General features: G+C 40.5%; 1 protein-coding gene across 1 annotated transcript in view; it reads right to left on the bottom strand.

Moving 5' to 3' along the window:
• The window catches only part of LOC120856220 (intracisternal A particle-promoted polypeptide), a 34,653-nt gene extending 22,405 nt beyond the window's left edge, over positions 1-12,248 (bottom strand). The window contains exons 1-3 of the mRNA XM_040231307.1: positions 12,176-12,248; positions 8,687-9,028; positions 6,433-6,864 (exon numbers count right to left, since the gene is read on the bottom strand). Coding sequence (XP_040087241.1) covers positions 6,433-6,864; positions 8,687-8,978 — 724 coding nt within the window. The 5' untranslated portion in view covers positions 8,979-9,028; positions 12,176-12,248. The remainder of the gene's footprint in view (positions 1-6,432; positions 6,865-8,686; positions 9,029-12,175) is intronic.
• Positions 12,249-13,855: the final 1,607 nt, after the last annotated feature.

Raw genomic sequence — 13,855 nt, 5'->3', positions numbered from 1 at the left:
AGTGAAAAAGCTGGCTTAAAACTCAACATTCAGAAAACTAAGATCATGGCATCCAGTCCTATCACTTCATGGCAAATAGATGGGGAAACAGTGGAAACAGTGACAGACTTTATTTTCTTGGGCTCCAAAATCGCTGCAGATGGTGACTGCAGCCATGAAATCAAAAGACGCTTGCTCCTTGGAAGAAAAGCTATGATAAACCTCGACAGCGTATTAAAAAGTAGAGATATTATTTTGCTGACAAAGGTCTGTATAGTCAAAGCTATGGTTTTTCCAGTAGTCATGTACGGATGTGAGATATGGACCATACAGAAGGCTGAGCGCCGTTTCGCTTTTGAACTGTGGTGTTGGAGAAGACTCTTGAGAATCCCTTGGACAGTAAGAAGATTAAACCAGTCAATCCTAAAGGAAATCAATTGTAAATATTCATTGGAGGGACTGATGCTGAGGCTGAAGCTCCAATACTTTGCCCACCTGTTGTGAAGAACTGACTCACTGGAAAAGACCCTGATGCTGGGAAAGACTGAAGGCTGGAGAAGAAGGGGACAGAGGAACAAGATGGTTGGATGGCATCACCAACTATCACCAACTCAATGGACAAGAGTTTGAGTAAGCTCCGGGAGATGCTGAAGGACAGGGAAGCCTGGCGTGCTGCAGTCCATGGGGTCACAAAGAGTTGAACACAACTCAGCAACAGCAACAAATACCAAGACAGAAAGTGTGTCATGGAGAATTATCAGAGCAAGAAGATTTGAACAGAGTTGCCAAGTTAAGCATGAGCAGTATATCAAGAAATAGCAATACAACTATTTAAATATACCTCAGAAAAAAAAAAAGAGAAAGTGACTGAAGAATTCAGTTTGGAAGAAAACATTAGCCACATAACAGAAATAGATTCTCTATACACAGATTTATTTTTAAGAATAAAGATCCTATATGGAAAAAAAAAAGGCTCAAAGACAAAATGAGATGCATTGCTAAGGAAATAAAGTGACAGTAGTGCAGACATAATAAATTAGAAGCAAGAAACTCATTAGACAATAATCAAATTGGCAATTTGGAGTAAAGACTTAAGAAAACAAATGTGAGCATAGAGCAAAAGACAAAATATTTTAACATTCAGTTCAGTTGCTCAGTCGTGTCTGACTTTTTGCAACCCCATGAACTGCAGCATGCCAGACCTCCCTGTCTATCACCAACTCCAGGAGTCTACTCAAAAACTCATGTCCATTGAGTCAGTGATGCCAGTCAACCATCTCATCCTCTGTCGTCCCCTTCTCCTCCCACCTTCAATCTTTCCCAGCATCAGGGTCTTTTCCAATGAGTCAGTTTTTCACATTAGGTGGCCAAAGTACTGGAGTTTCAGCTTCAACATCAGTCTTTCCAATGAATATTCAGGACTGATTTCCTATATTATAAGATGATAAATACAAAAGACAAAAAGGTTTCCAATACAAGGATGAAGACCACCAAAGGAAACATTAGAAATATTCAGGAATTTCACAGAGGAAAAATTTTCCAAAATGAAGGAAAAATTGCTGTACACCACAGGACATGACCAAAAAAAAGGAAAATGGTATATATAGTCTAAGGAAAAACGGCACACTTGAACACAAATCAAGAATAATGAAAGAGAATTCTTTAGCCATCTAAGCAGAAAACAAGTCATTGGAAAAAAAAAAAAAAAAACACTCCTTACAAACTTAGGGTGGAGGTGGAAGTGGGGGGAATGCCATAAATTAAACATATTATGCCCACACAAATATCTGTTAGATTTAAAAGGTAACAAATTCTCAGATATCAGGGAAAAAATCAGCAAATACAGTAATCATGAACCTTTCTTAGAAAAAAAATCTTGGTGATGAAATATAACCAAACAAAGCAAAAAAGAAAGCTCAGGGAATTCCCTGGCAGTCCAGTAGTTAGGATTCGGTGCTTTCACTGTGATGACCTGGGTTCAATCCCTTGTGGAGGAAGTAAGATCCTGTAAGCAGTGCTGCAGGGCCCAAAAATAAACGAAAGTTCAGGAACAAAAAGACTACTGTTAAAAAACTGGTACAGAGCATTAAAACCACTTAAATATAGAATAAAAGCATAGAGCTAGGAGGATTTGAAAAGTATCTATATAAGGGCTATGTAGACCTTGAGGCAGGTAAGGAGAAAAATAACAATACTAATTACCTAATTTTTCATAGCTGAGAATCTAAACTTTAAAATTGAAACACAAAATGAAACTATGGTTTCACCTTTTAATGAAGCTCATCTTTTTGTTTTTATCATGTAAAAACTTTTTAGAATGAATACTTCTTGGGATTAAATAAACATTTACCTAATTAGATTCTTTTTTGTTAATTTTTAGTGAGATTTAGGTATATTTTTTGTATTATAAATAGTATGATAGAATGATTCTTATTCTTGTAAATTTTTTTTCTATCCATCCTTGCAATCATACACCCACCCATCATCCATCCTCCTATACAGAGACATCTAGAATGATGTTTAATGTTGTTAATTATAACTGGCTATTTCTGTATGGTGAACTTTGGGTGATCTGTTGTTTGCTTTTTTAATAATTTATTACCTAAAGTTTTTATAAGAGCATGTACCATTTTTAAAAAGTAAAATTGTTCTCTAAAATGCAAGAAAAAGATATGTTACCATATAGTAATAATATTAAAATAATATTAAATTACCTGAATTATACACCATAGGGGAAAATCTACACATTTCACATAAAACAATTTAACTATTTCAATGAAGTCTTTTGCTCCCTCACTGAATTTTGTGGTAGAGTCTCATTAGTTTTCTGTATAAATTGTCCATCTTTTCTCTAAAAAGATCAGAGATAAAGTTTCAAAAATACTGAAAAATACTAAGGTTGCCTTTGGAAAATATCCTCCATTTATTTCTCCCTTGCTTCCCTGCAGTTGTATTCCAGTGAAACGTCCTTACGTGATAACTGTGGAAAATTCTGAGAGAGATGGGAATACCAGACCACCTGACCTGCCTCTTGAGAAATCTGTATGCAGGCCAGGAAGCAACAGTTAGAACTGGACATGGAACAATAGACTTGTTCCAAATAGGAAAAGGAGTACGTCAAGGCTGTATACTGTCATCCTGCTTATTTAACTTATATGCAGAGTACATCATGAGAAACGCTGGACTGGAAGAAACACAAGCTGGAATCAAGATTGCCGGAAGAAATATCAATAACCTCAGATATGCACATGACACCACCCTTATGGCAGAAAGTGAAGAGGAACTAAAAAGCCTCTTGATGAAAGTCAAAGTTCAGTTCAGTTCAGTTCAGTCGCTCAGTCGTGTCCGACTCTTTGCGACCCCATGAATCGCAGCACGCCAGGTCTCCCTGTCCGTCACCAACTCCCGGAGTTCACTCAGACTCGCGTCCATCGAGTCTGATGCCATCCAGCAATCTCATCCTCTATCGTCCCCTTCTCCTCCTGCCCCCAATCCCTCCCAGCATCAGAGTCTTTTCCAATGAGTCAACTCTTTGCATGAGGTGGCCAAAGTACTGGAGTTTCAGCTTTAGCATGATTCCTTCCAAAGAAATCCCAGGGCTGATCTCCTTCAGAATGGACTGGTTGGATCTCCTTGCAGTCCAAGGGACTCTCAAGAGTCTTCTCCAACACCACAGTTCAAACGCATCAATTCTTCGGCGCTCAGCCTTCTTCACAGTCCAACTCTCACATCCATACATGACCACAGAAAAAACCATAGGCTTGACTAGACGGACCTTAGTCGGCAAAGTAGTGTCTCTGCTTTTGAATATGCTATCTAGGTTGGTCGTAACTTTTCTTCCAAGGAGTAAGCGTCTTTTAATTTCATGGCTGCAAAAAGTTGGCTTAAAGCTCAACATTCAGAAAATGAAGATCATGGCATCCAGTCCCATCACTTCATGGGAAATAGATGGGGAAACAGTGGAAACAGTGTCAGGCTTTATTTCTGGGGGCTCCAAAATCACTGCAGATGGTGACTGCAGCCATGAAATTAAAAGACACTTACTCCTTGGAAGAAAAGTTATGACCAACCTAGATAGCATATTCAAAAGCAGAGACATTACTTTGCCGACTAAGGTCCGTCTAGTCAAGGCTATGGTTCTTCCAGTAGTCATGTATGGATGTGCGAGTTGGACTGTGAAGAAGGCTGAGCGCCGAAGAATTGATGCTTTTGAACTGTGGTGTTGGAGGAGACTCTTGAGAGTCCCTTGGACTGCAAGGAGATCCAACCAGTCCATTCTGAAGGAGATCAGCCCTGGGATTTCTTTGGAAGGAATCATGCTAAAGCTGAAACTCCAGTACTTTGGCCACCTCATGCAAAGAGTTGACTCATTGGAAAAGACTCTGATGCTGGGAGGGATTGGGGGCAGGAGCAGAAGGGGATGACCGAGGATGAGATGGCTGGATGGCATGAGTGACTCGACGGATGTGAATCTGAGTGAACTCCGGGAGTTGGTGATGGACAGGGAGGCCTGGCGTGCTGTGATTCACGGAGTCGCAAAGAGTTGGAGACGACTGAGCAACTGAACTGAACTGAACTGAACTGGGCAGTACAAGACTTTAATATTATGACACTAAAAAGCCATAGGAAAACATGCCCCAATTCCAGGGAACTTCCCTTCAGCACTTTGTATCTGCAGCACTTTGCAAAAGTCAACTCAACCATGAAAGCCTTTGTCCCACTCCTAACTTCTCAGATGATACACACAAAAAACGTGTCTGGATAATTTTTCTCTTGCTTTAGCATTTAAACATAGTCAGTCTTCATTTTTAGTAGATTCTTTACTTATGAATATATCTACTCACTAACATGAATTTTCAACCCAAATCAACACTCACAGCGCTTTCCTGGTGGTTCACAGACATGCCATACAGTGGCAAAAAATTTGAAGCACCTAACATCCATGCTTCCAGGTGAGCCTGAAAGAGGCGACATTCTGTCATCTTATTTCAGTTCTCACTATAAACAAGTGTCCTCTTCACACTCTATTTAGCATCATGGTTTTCACTTTGTATTTTCAGTTGGCCTTTTCACTGTTTAAAATAGTCCCTAAGCATCCTGCGAAAGTATGAACGTCTAGTGTTTGTAAGTGCAAGAAGGCTGTGATGTGTCTTACAGAAGCCTAACAAGACTCTGATGCTGGGAGGGATTGGGGGCAGGAGGAGAAGGGGATGACCGAGGATGAGATGGCTGGATGGCATCACGGACTCGATGGACGTGAGTCTGAGTGAACTCCGGGAGATGGTGATGGACAGGGAGGCCTGGCGTGCTGCGATTCATGGGGTCGCAAAGAGTCAGACATGACTGAGCGACTGAACTGAACTGAACATGTGCTAGGCTTCACTCAGCCTTGAGTTATAGTTTTGTTGGGCATGAGTTTAATGAATCAACAGTATATATTAAATGAGGGGGTTTTGACAGACACACACACAAAAACAAGTTTATGTATTGATCAGGTGACAAAAAGTTTGTGACCAGAGGCTTGTAAGAACTTACCTCATGCTTTTCTTAGGAACAATGGCTCAGTATTTGCTGATCACTGTTCTTGGTAAAGATAATTACCACAAATAGTAGTTAGTGAGAACTAACTATTAGTAGTAGTAGTAGTAGTAGTCAGTGAGTAATGACTATATATATGAATAATGAGAATTAATGATATATACATTAATATATCACTGAGAAAAAATTACAAATTTCTTTTGACACTGTTAAGAGTGGAAAAACCTAAAAATCCACATTAAATATATCATATAATTACAGCTTTAATGCTAATACTATAATTAATTCAGAAAAAAATATTTGTAATTCAGTCACATCCTAAATGACGAGTTAAAGCTTCAAATCTTGAAACTGGTCCAAAGTAGTTTTTAAAAATAAATTTAAATATTATTTTTCTAATATAAAGGTAAAATTTATTTTATACTATGGTGAAAAGTGTTTTCAAAGTTTAGAACTTAAATATATTCAAAGGCTACATAGAAGCTGTATCATTATATCAATATTCAATTAATTTTATAATGAGAGGACTTATAGGATTTATTGAGTTTTGGTTTTGTGTTCAGCATATATAGTTTTCCTTAAATGTTTAGGTTTTGCTGAATTTTTCAAAATGGCAAGAAGAAATCTTAAGCTAAAATAATTAGTACTACTACCAAAAGTAGCAGGAATATTTTAGCTCTGTCAATAATTTTATCTCCCTTGGTAGTTAACCTCAAGATAAAGATCTGATTAAAATAATGGGTAGAAATACTGAAATACACTGTACCTACAAAATACAAAAGTTGTATCTTACATATAATAACCATTCAATAAATGTTTGCTATTGAAGTGAAAAATGAAAACACTATCACACTTCAAACAGAAGAAAGGTCATTGGATAAAACTGACTAATTTAACATGGAACAAAAAAATTACCTTCTATGTACTTTAAAAGTCTCTGAGGAGGTAATAAAGGGAATCGAATTGGGTCCAGCACTTCCACCACATGTTTTCTTCTCTTTCCCAGATCTTTCAGTATCCACTGCATTGCAGCCAAGAAGACCTGGTATTCATCCTCAATGCTAAGCTCTTCACTTCGCAAAATTTTGATCAGCTGATCTTTTGTAAGTGCCAGGAACTCTTCCCCACTATGCACCTCCAAGAAATGGACATGAATGTAGTTTTCTGTAAATTCCAGAAGATCGTGGCACGCAATCTGCTCAGAGAACTGAAAGATCCCAATGCAGTTCAGTGGATCAATTTGTCCTTTCAGAAATTCACAACAAAGATTAACGACTTCAGTCAACTGTAGCATGTCTGCTGCAACAATCAACTCCTGCACATTATTCACGCCTATGTTCACTATACCTAGGGAAGTAGGGAGACAAAAATAACCAATAAAATAAAACAAACATTTGACTTATATTCAAAAAGCATTATACTTGATTCCACTGACAGCTCAGGGTTTGTGGGAGTAGATGAACACTGAGTAAAAGGCAACAAAGAACTTGTAGAAAGGTGCAAAACCTAAATGATAATAGTACTGCACATGCATGGAGCACTTACCAATGAACCAGGCACAGCATTAACTGCTCTATACATTCACTTAACCCTCCATATAACCCCATATAGTAGGATTTCCCCCATGTATTTATATTAAGAAAACAGAATTGGAAAGTTAAAGTAACTCAACCCTATGTCACACGGTTAAGTGAGATGCAAAGTAAGGAGTGACATCAAAGTCCATGCTTTTAACATAAGGCTATATGCATCTAACAAACATTTGACTGAGGCACAGGAGTAAGGCATGGGCCATATTCTTCATTACAATAAAGTTCCATATAAATGTCAATTTTTAATGTGAGGTATAACTAAGAGTCCATAATATATGAGAAATTTTAAACATTTAACATTTAAGTAAACATATATACCAATCTCCTTCCAGAGGGCTTCACTTTCAGATACTTATATGATGACTTTGGGAAGAGATCAAATACTCAATTATATTTAGAAAGAAAAGGATATCCTACCTAATAAGGATAAACTTTCCATTCAATCTTTTTCTCTTTTTTTTTTTTGACCTAGCTGGGTCTTAGTTGCAGCATAGGGAATCTTTGTTGCTGTGTGCAGGATCTAGTTCCCTGACCAGGAATTGAAACTGGGCCCCCTGCATTGGTTGACAGGATTCTTAACCAATGAACCACCAGGGAAGTCTCTCCATTCAATCTTATAATTTCCCTTTACCCCTTTTAACATTCAACTAAACTGAGTGTTTGTATTCTCAATTAGATTTATAAAGTCTGTTTATAAAAAAAGCTTGCCCTTTCTGTATTTCCAAACACTAGGTGCCCCCAAAATTTATTATATATGAATGAATGGCCAAAGATACTACGGTGAGAGGGAGAATGTGGCTTGTTAAATGCAAATAGGGAATTTTCCAAAAGTATAAGAAATGGAATTCACCATGGGAATAAACAGTAGTGGCTGCAGAGAAATCTAAGACTTAATTGAATGAAATGAGAGTTCATTACAAATTTGGGGAAGGTAACATCATGGGTTGTGATGGAAGGTAACTGAAGGAATGGTATTGGATGAAGCCAAGGATTACTTAAGAGTAAGAAAAAGAATGCCCTACAACTTAATAAGTCTTTACAGGTTATTAAAAGCATTTTTACAGCAACAACAAAAAAAGAAAAATAATCAAAAAATGGTCAGAAGACCTAAATAGATATTTCTCCAAAGAAGACATACAGATGGCCAACAGGCACATGAAAAGATGTAATGCAGAAAAGTATAAAAATGAAAATCAAACGTTTTCCCAGACACAGACATACACTATTTTTTTTCCGACTTGCCAGTAGTGTGGAGCCGTAACCCCTGATGCCTGGGAATTCCCTATATTAACACTTTAGTGTATCTCTTTCAAATCTATTTTTCCATATATATTTACATTACATATGATACTAATGGGCTTCCCTGGTGGCTCAGTGGTAAAGAATCTGCCTGCCAATACAGGAGTCATGGGTTCAATCCCTGGGTCAGGAAGATCCCTTGGAGAAGGAAATGGCAACCCACTCCAGTATTCTTGCCTGGGAAATCCCGGATAGAGGCGCCTGGCAGGCTATAGTCCACAGGGTTGCAAAAGTCAGACACAACTTAGCAACTAAACAACAATATAATACTTACATACCTGTGTAAATGAAATCTAAAAGTATTTGAAAGATTCCAGCTTCAATTCCTAGAATCTGTACGGCATCTTTTGAGGACTCTTTCATTCCTCCTGTGAACAAAGCTGCAAAGTAAGGACTACTGGCAGCCAAAACCAGCCGATGAACTTTAAAAGTTTCCTTCCCAACTTGTAGCTCCACATCACAGAAATGCTCTCCATTCCTCATTTTATTGATCTGAGCCAAGATGAGTTGAGCATGTTTATCTAATGAAAAATGACTATCACCAGCCTTGGCACAGCCCTCATTAGCCATGATGGTGATAGATCAATTAAAAGGACTGTTGCCCATAATCTGGTCCTACCCTGAAAAAAAGAAAGAGACCAAGCAACAAATTTTTGTGTTTAGCATGTCTTCTATTCATATACATATGAAACATTCCCTATCCTCAAGGAAATTAAGATCTATTTAGGGACATAAAAACATATGAAACTAGTAAGGACTAGACTGTGTGGTACTATTCCTAACAGGGTTTCAGAGAAGGGAATGAATAATGCGGTCTAAAGTAACTGGACAACGCCTCACAGCAGAAATGGAACCTGAACTGGATATTGAGTGCCAGTGTATTAAGGTATGAGGAGACGGTGAACTAAAGAAAATAAGGAAAGGCACAAAGGTAGAAGGATAGCCTTGTACACTGCGGTAACGAAGCACACACGGCAGTCAAAATGAGCTTTCAAAAAGCAATTGTGGGGCTTCCCTGGTGGCTCAGTAGAAAAGAATCCGCCTGCCAATGCAAGAAACATGAGTTTAACGCCTAGTCCGGGAAGGTCTACATGCAGAGGAGCAACTAAGCCCATGTACCACAACTACTGAGCCTGTGCTCTAGAGCCCAGGAATCACAATTACTGAGCCCAGATGCCCTAGAGCCCATCTCTGCAACAGAGAAGCCACCACAATGAGAAGCCCAAGGACCACAGCTACAGAGTAGCCCTGGCTCGCCACAACTAGAGAAAACCCAGTGCGGCAATGAAGACCCAGCACAGCCAAAAATAAATAAATGAGCAATTAAAAAAAAAAAAAAGAACTTAAGTGTTCTCTTTTTTTTTTGAAAGCAACTGTGATCAGGCCAACTGTCTGCTTAAAATCTTTCAATGTGTTCACTTCCTTTAGCACAAAAAAGACCTTCAAATTTCACTTCTGTCTACCCATCCAATCCTACCTCCTATAATCCTCTTTGAATGCTTTTAATACTCCAATAAAATCTAACAATTTGCAGTTCTCTAAAGACATCTCTTTCATGACACTTTTCCCCACCTTTTCTGTCTGGATCTTTGTTATAACTCAAGACTGTTCAAACTTAATATCCTCCAGCAAATCTTCCCTGTTCCTCTCTCCTCTGGGTTTGGTGCTCACCCTAACCATACCTATTTTATAGCCCATTATCACAATCTGGGGGCTTCCCTGGTGGCTTAGTGGTAAAGAATCTACCTCTAGGAGATGCAGGTTTGATCCCTGGGTCAAGAAGATCCCCTGGAGAAGGAAATGGCAACCCACTCCAGTTTTGCCTGAAAATCCCATGAACAGAGCCTGGCAGGCCATGGGGTTGCAAGAGAGTTAGACACAACTTAGCGACTAAACAACAACAATCACACTCTTCCTTGTCACCCTACTCCCTATGAACACACACACTCTGAAAGTTCCCTGAGAGAGAATCCTTTGGGAACTATCTTTCATAGATGTAGCACAGTGTCTAACATATATTGTTTTCAAATGATTGTGAAATAAATGGGCACTAAGAAATAACAATAATAGCTTAGATTCTGTTTAATTCTGACAACTTTTTCACACATTATGGCAATTGTAATTCTCACAATAATTAAAAGGCTGGAAGAAAAGATATTGTTATTTGAAATAAGGGAAGGAAACTGAAGCTCAGTTTCCCAAGGACACAGTGTTTGTACAATGACAGTCCTAGTATTTAAACCCAGGTCTGACTCTAAATCCTGGGTTTTTCCCATCATATCATGTGCACAGAGAGAAAGAGCTTTGAAACCCAAGCAAATAAGTTTGAACATGAACCTTTATAGGTTTATTAAGAATAAACATGACAATAGTCATGTTTCAGACTTGTTTTTTGAGCTCTCTGGAGGAAGTGCTAAGAGGTAGCAAAGTCTTAGAAAAGAGACTTCCAGCTTCAACAATGAGAATCAAAGGGATAAATCCAAGTTACTTTTTGAAAAAAGAAACCATGAGATCCAGTCATATAAGAGATATCGAGATGAAGCACAAGAGAAATCTAAGATGACAAAGGCATTTAGGTATCAAGGAAAATTAGTCGACTAACAGAAATGGTGGGAGCAGCTAAGTTTTCAGCATTCAGTAAAAATTATCAAAGTAAAAATAACTAAGCTGATTATTATGATTACTTAGGAATTAACTTATTGAGAAACTTGACTGAAAAGTTCCAAGGTAGCTGCTAAAACTTCACATCAGCACCAACATAAATGTCAACATATCACATTTAACTTACATAGAAAAAGTGTATTTCTCTCTAGATAGAAATTTGATCTGCAGATATTATTAAACATGGCACGGCAGTCAGGCTTTTTCTGTTTTAGATTTCTTCCTGTCAGCAGATTCTGGACTCAGCGATTTGTTTAACTACAAGCTACCTCCTCTGCCCCCAACTTCAGGGCATCAAGCATAGCTTGAGATAAAACGGTGCCTCCTGGTACAAAAAAGTGACTGAATATCCATCTACTCTGGCAACGGACAGCAGAAATCCTCCTTCACTTCTAACTACTACGCTTCTTAGTAACTGCTGATACTATCCCACTGCCAGTGGAGTACTTCATTCCAAAAGGAGGTACATGGTGTCACCCCATTTCCAAAAGGAAAGAGCTTAATTCAGGGCCATCGCATAGGGATGTAAGGGATGCGCCTCAACAGACACAAATTTGAAAGGTGGATTATTAAGGAAACGGTGGAGACGCTCAGAGGAAGCAAGGAGAATCTATGTTTAGCGGCCTCAAAGTCACTGCCTGGAGCATCTGGAAGCTGCTTCACTCAGCAAAGGGTGTCAGAAAGAATCCCAGGACGAGAGAGCGTCCAAAAAAAAGAGGCTCTTTGTGCTTGATTTGGAGGCTGGACCCGGAGAGCTACTCCTAGGATGCTGCGCCACTAAAGGCAGATAAACGATCTAGCGCTACCTAAACGGCCGGGAAGGCATCTCAGATGGGTCTGGCGAGAGCAGAAGGTCTGACGACATCAGACCGGCCGGCGCTCGGCCTTGGATTCCCCAGTGGGGGCGGGGAGACGAGAGGCAGGTGGAGACCGGACTAGACGACGCTCCGGTGAGGGCGAAAACACTTCGATTAGTAGAGGCATGCCTGAACGGCCAGGAGGAAGCCAGTTCCAGAGGCTCCTCGCACGCTCCTCCACAAAGACAGAGGCGAGGAGGAAACTCCCAACCCAGTCACAGATGCCCCCAGGACGCGGGCCCTTCTTACCCGCCGCTTCCCCTTCCCGCCGGCGCCCGCTCAGGCTCTGCGCGCGCAGCCGCGAGCTGCTGGCGCGCAGAGTGGGCGGGGAAAGCCGGGAGGGGTGACTAGGCAGTGCGGTCCGCGGCCGGGTGCTGGAGGCGAGGCCGGGTCTGAGGAGCGGGCCTGGCCGCTTCGCTGGCCAGGGGCATCTGCGCGTGCGCACTGCTCTTCAGCTCCCGGGGAGCGGCGCCTCCTGGTGCTGCTTTGCTGCGGCGCTCGGCTGGTGCTTGACTCCTCGCGGGAAACGGTCCAGCGGCCAGCCTAACCTCCTGCCTGTGGAGGCTGGCGGGCTCGCCCTTTCCACGCCGCCTACCCTTTTTCGATTCTTGTGGCCTCCCAGACAGCCAGCGATCATCCGTGCTAATGAGAGTCGGGACCTAGTCTCCTCACGCAGCCTCTGACGCTGCTCCCAGAGAGTCCACAACCGTCTAGATGTGGCTCAGACGGTAAAGAACCTGCCCGCAAAGAGGGAGACCTGGGTTCTATCCCCGGGTTGTGGAAGATCCCCTGGAGAAGGGAATGGCTACCTACTCCAGACGGACCTGGTGCAGGCCATGGGGTCGCAAAGAAACGGACACGACTGAGCGACGAACACTTTCTCTTCACATAAAGGGCTTAGAGTTTGCACCTCCAGGCCTATCCATCCCTCCAAAACTGTTGAGTATCCCACAGAGAGAACATTCAGAGTAGAAGTCAATGTTACCCACACCCAAGACCTGGATAAAGTCATTTCTGCAGTGAAAGAAATTACAAATTTATCTATCATTTCCTTTTCTGCTAGGTACAATGTTTTCCTCATTTTTTGTTATGTATTTATTTGTAAGAATCTTTCTTACAAATTCTGTAGCCCTGTTATTTAAGTGTGCAACAAATAATTTTCCTCAGGGAGGTTTACAAAGCAGCATACTTCTCATTTGCTGGTGGGTCTCGGAAGAGGAGAATTATGGAATCTTTTCAAAATCACACACACACACAAAACACCCCCAACATACCCCGCACTCCTCACTCACTACCCGACACTTCTCAATTCCTTGCCATTCACTCAGATCATTTTCTGAGTCTCTGCACTGTGAGTGGATGTCTACTTTGACTGAAAGGATAGCTTAAACGTCCAGTTATTGAAACTGTTGAACCTCATAATGTGGCACATTTTTAAATGGCTTTCGAACCTTTTGACCCCAGCCCACAGTGAACAAAAACATTCTACAACAAATCCGATAACCACATGCATACCACATCGATAGATAAAAATTTCACAAAACTCGTGTTGGAGAGGGGGAAATTCTCTCCTCTATGCATCTTGATTTCTTGTGGCTGGACTGGTAATAAAATGACACAAGACAAAACTTAACAGGAGAAAAAGAAACAATTTTAATTGTTCACAAGGACCACTCATAGAAAGGGGCCTAAGAAGTGGCTAAAGCAGATAGCTTTTATAATTTTAGACAGAAAAAATTTATGAGGAATTGACAGGACAAAGAAACTAGGTTTTGGGAGTTCAGTTAGCGAAAAATCTAAACAGAGTTTGGGCTTGGGGTAGTAAATTAGAGGAAGTAACAAAGTTTGTTTATACAGGCTTGCTGGTTTGAATTCCCTATCTCTGGAGATAAGAGTGTCCTTCTAGCTCCAGATGCAGGGAGTGCACCT

This window comes from Oryx dammah, unplaced genomic scaffold, assembly GCF_014754425.2.
Source record: "Oryx dammah isolate SB20612 unplaced genomic scaffold, SCBI_Odam_1.1 HiC_scaffold_28, whole genome shotgun sequence".
Lineage (NCBI taxonomy): Eukaryota > Metazoa > Chordata > Mammalia > Artiodactyla > Bovidae > Oryx > Oryx dammah.
Note: the sequence above shows the minus strand (reverse complement) of the source record. Positions and strands in the feature narration are given on the sequence as shown.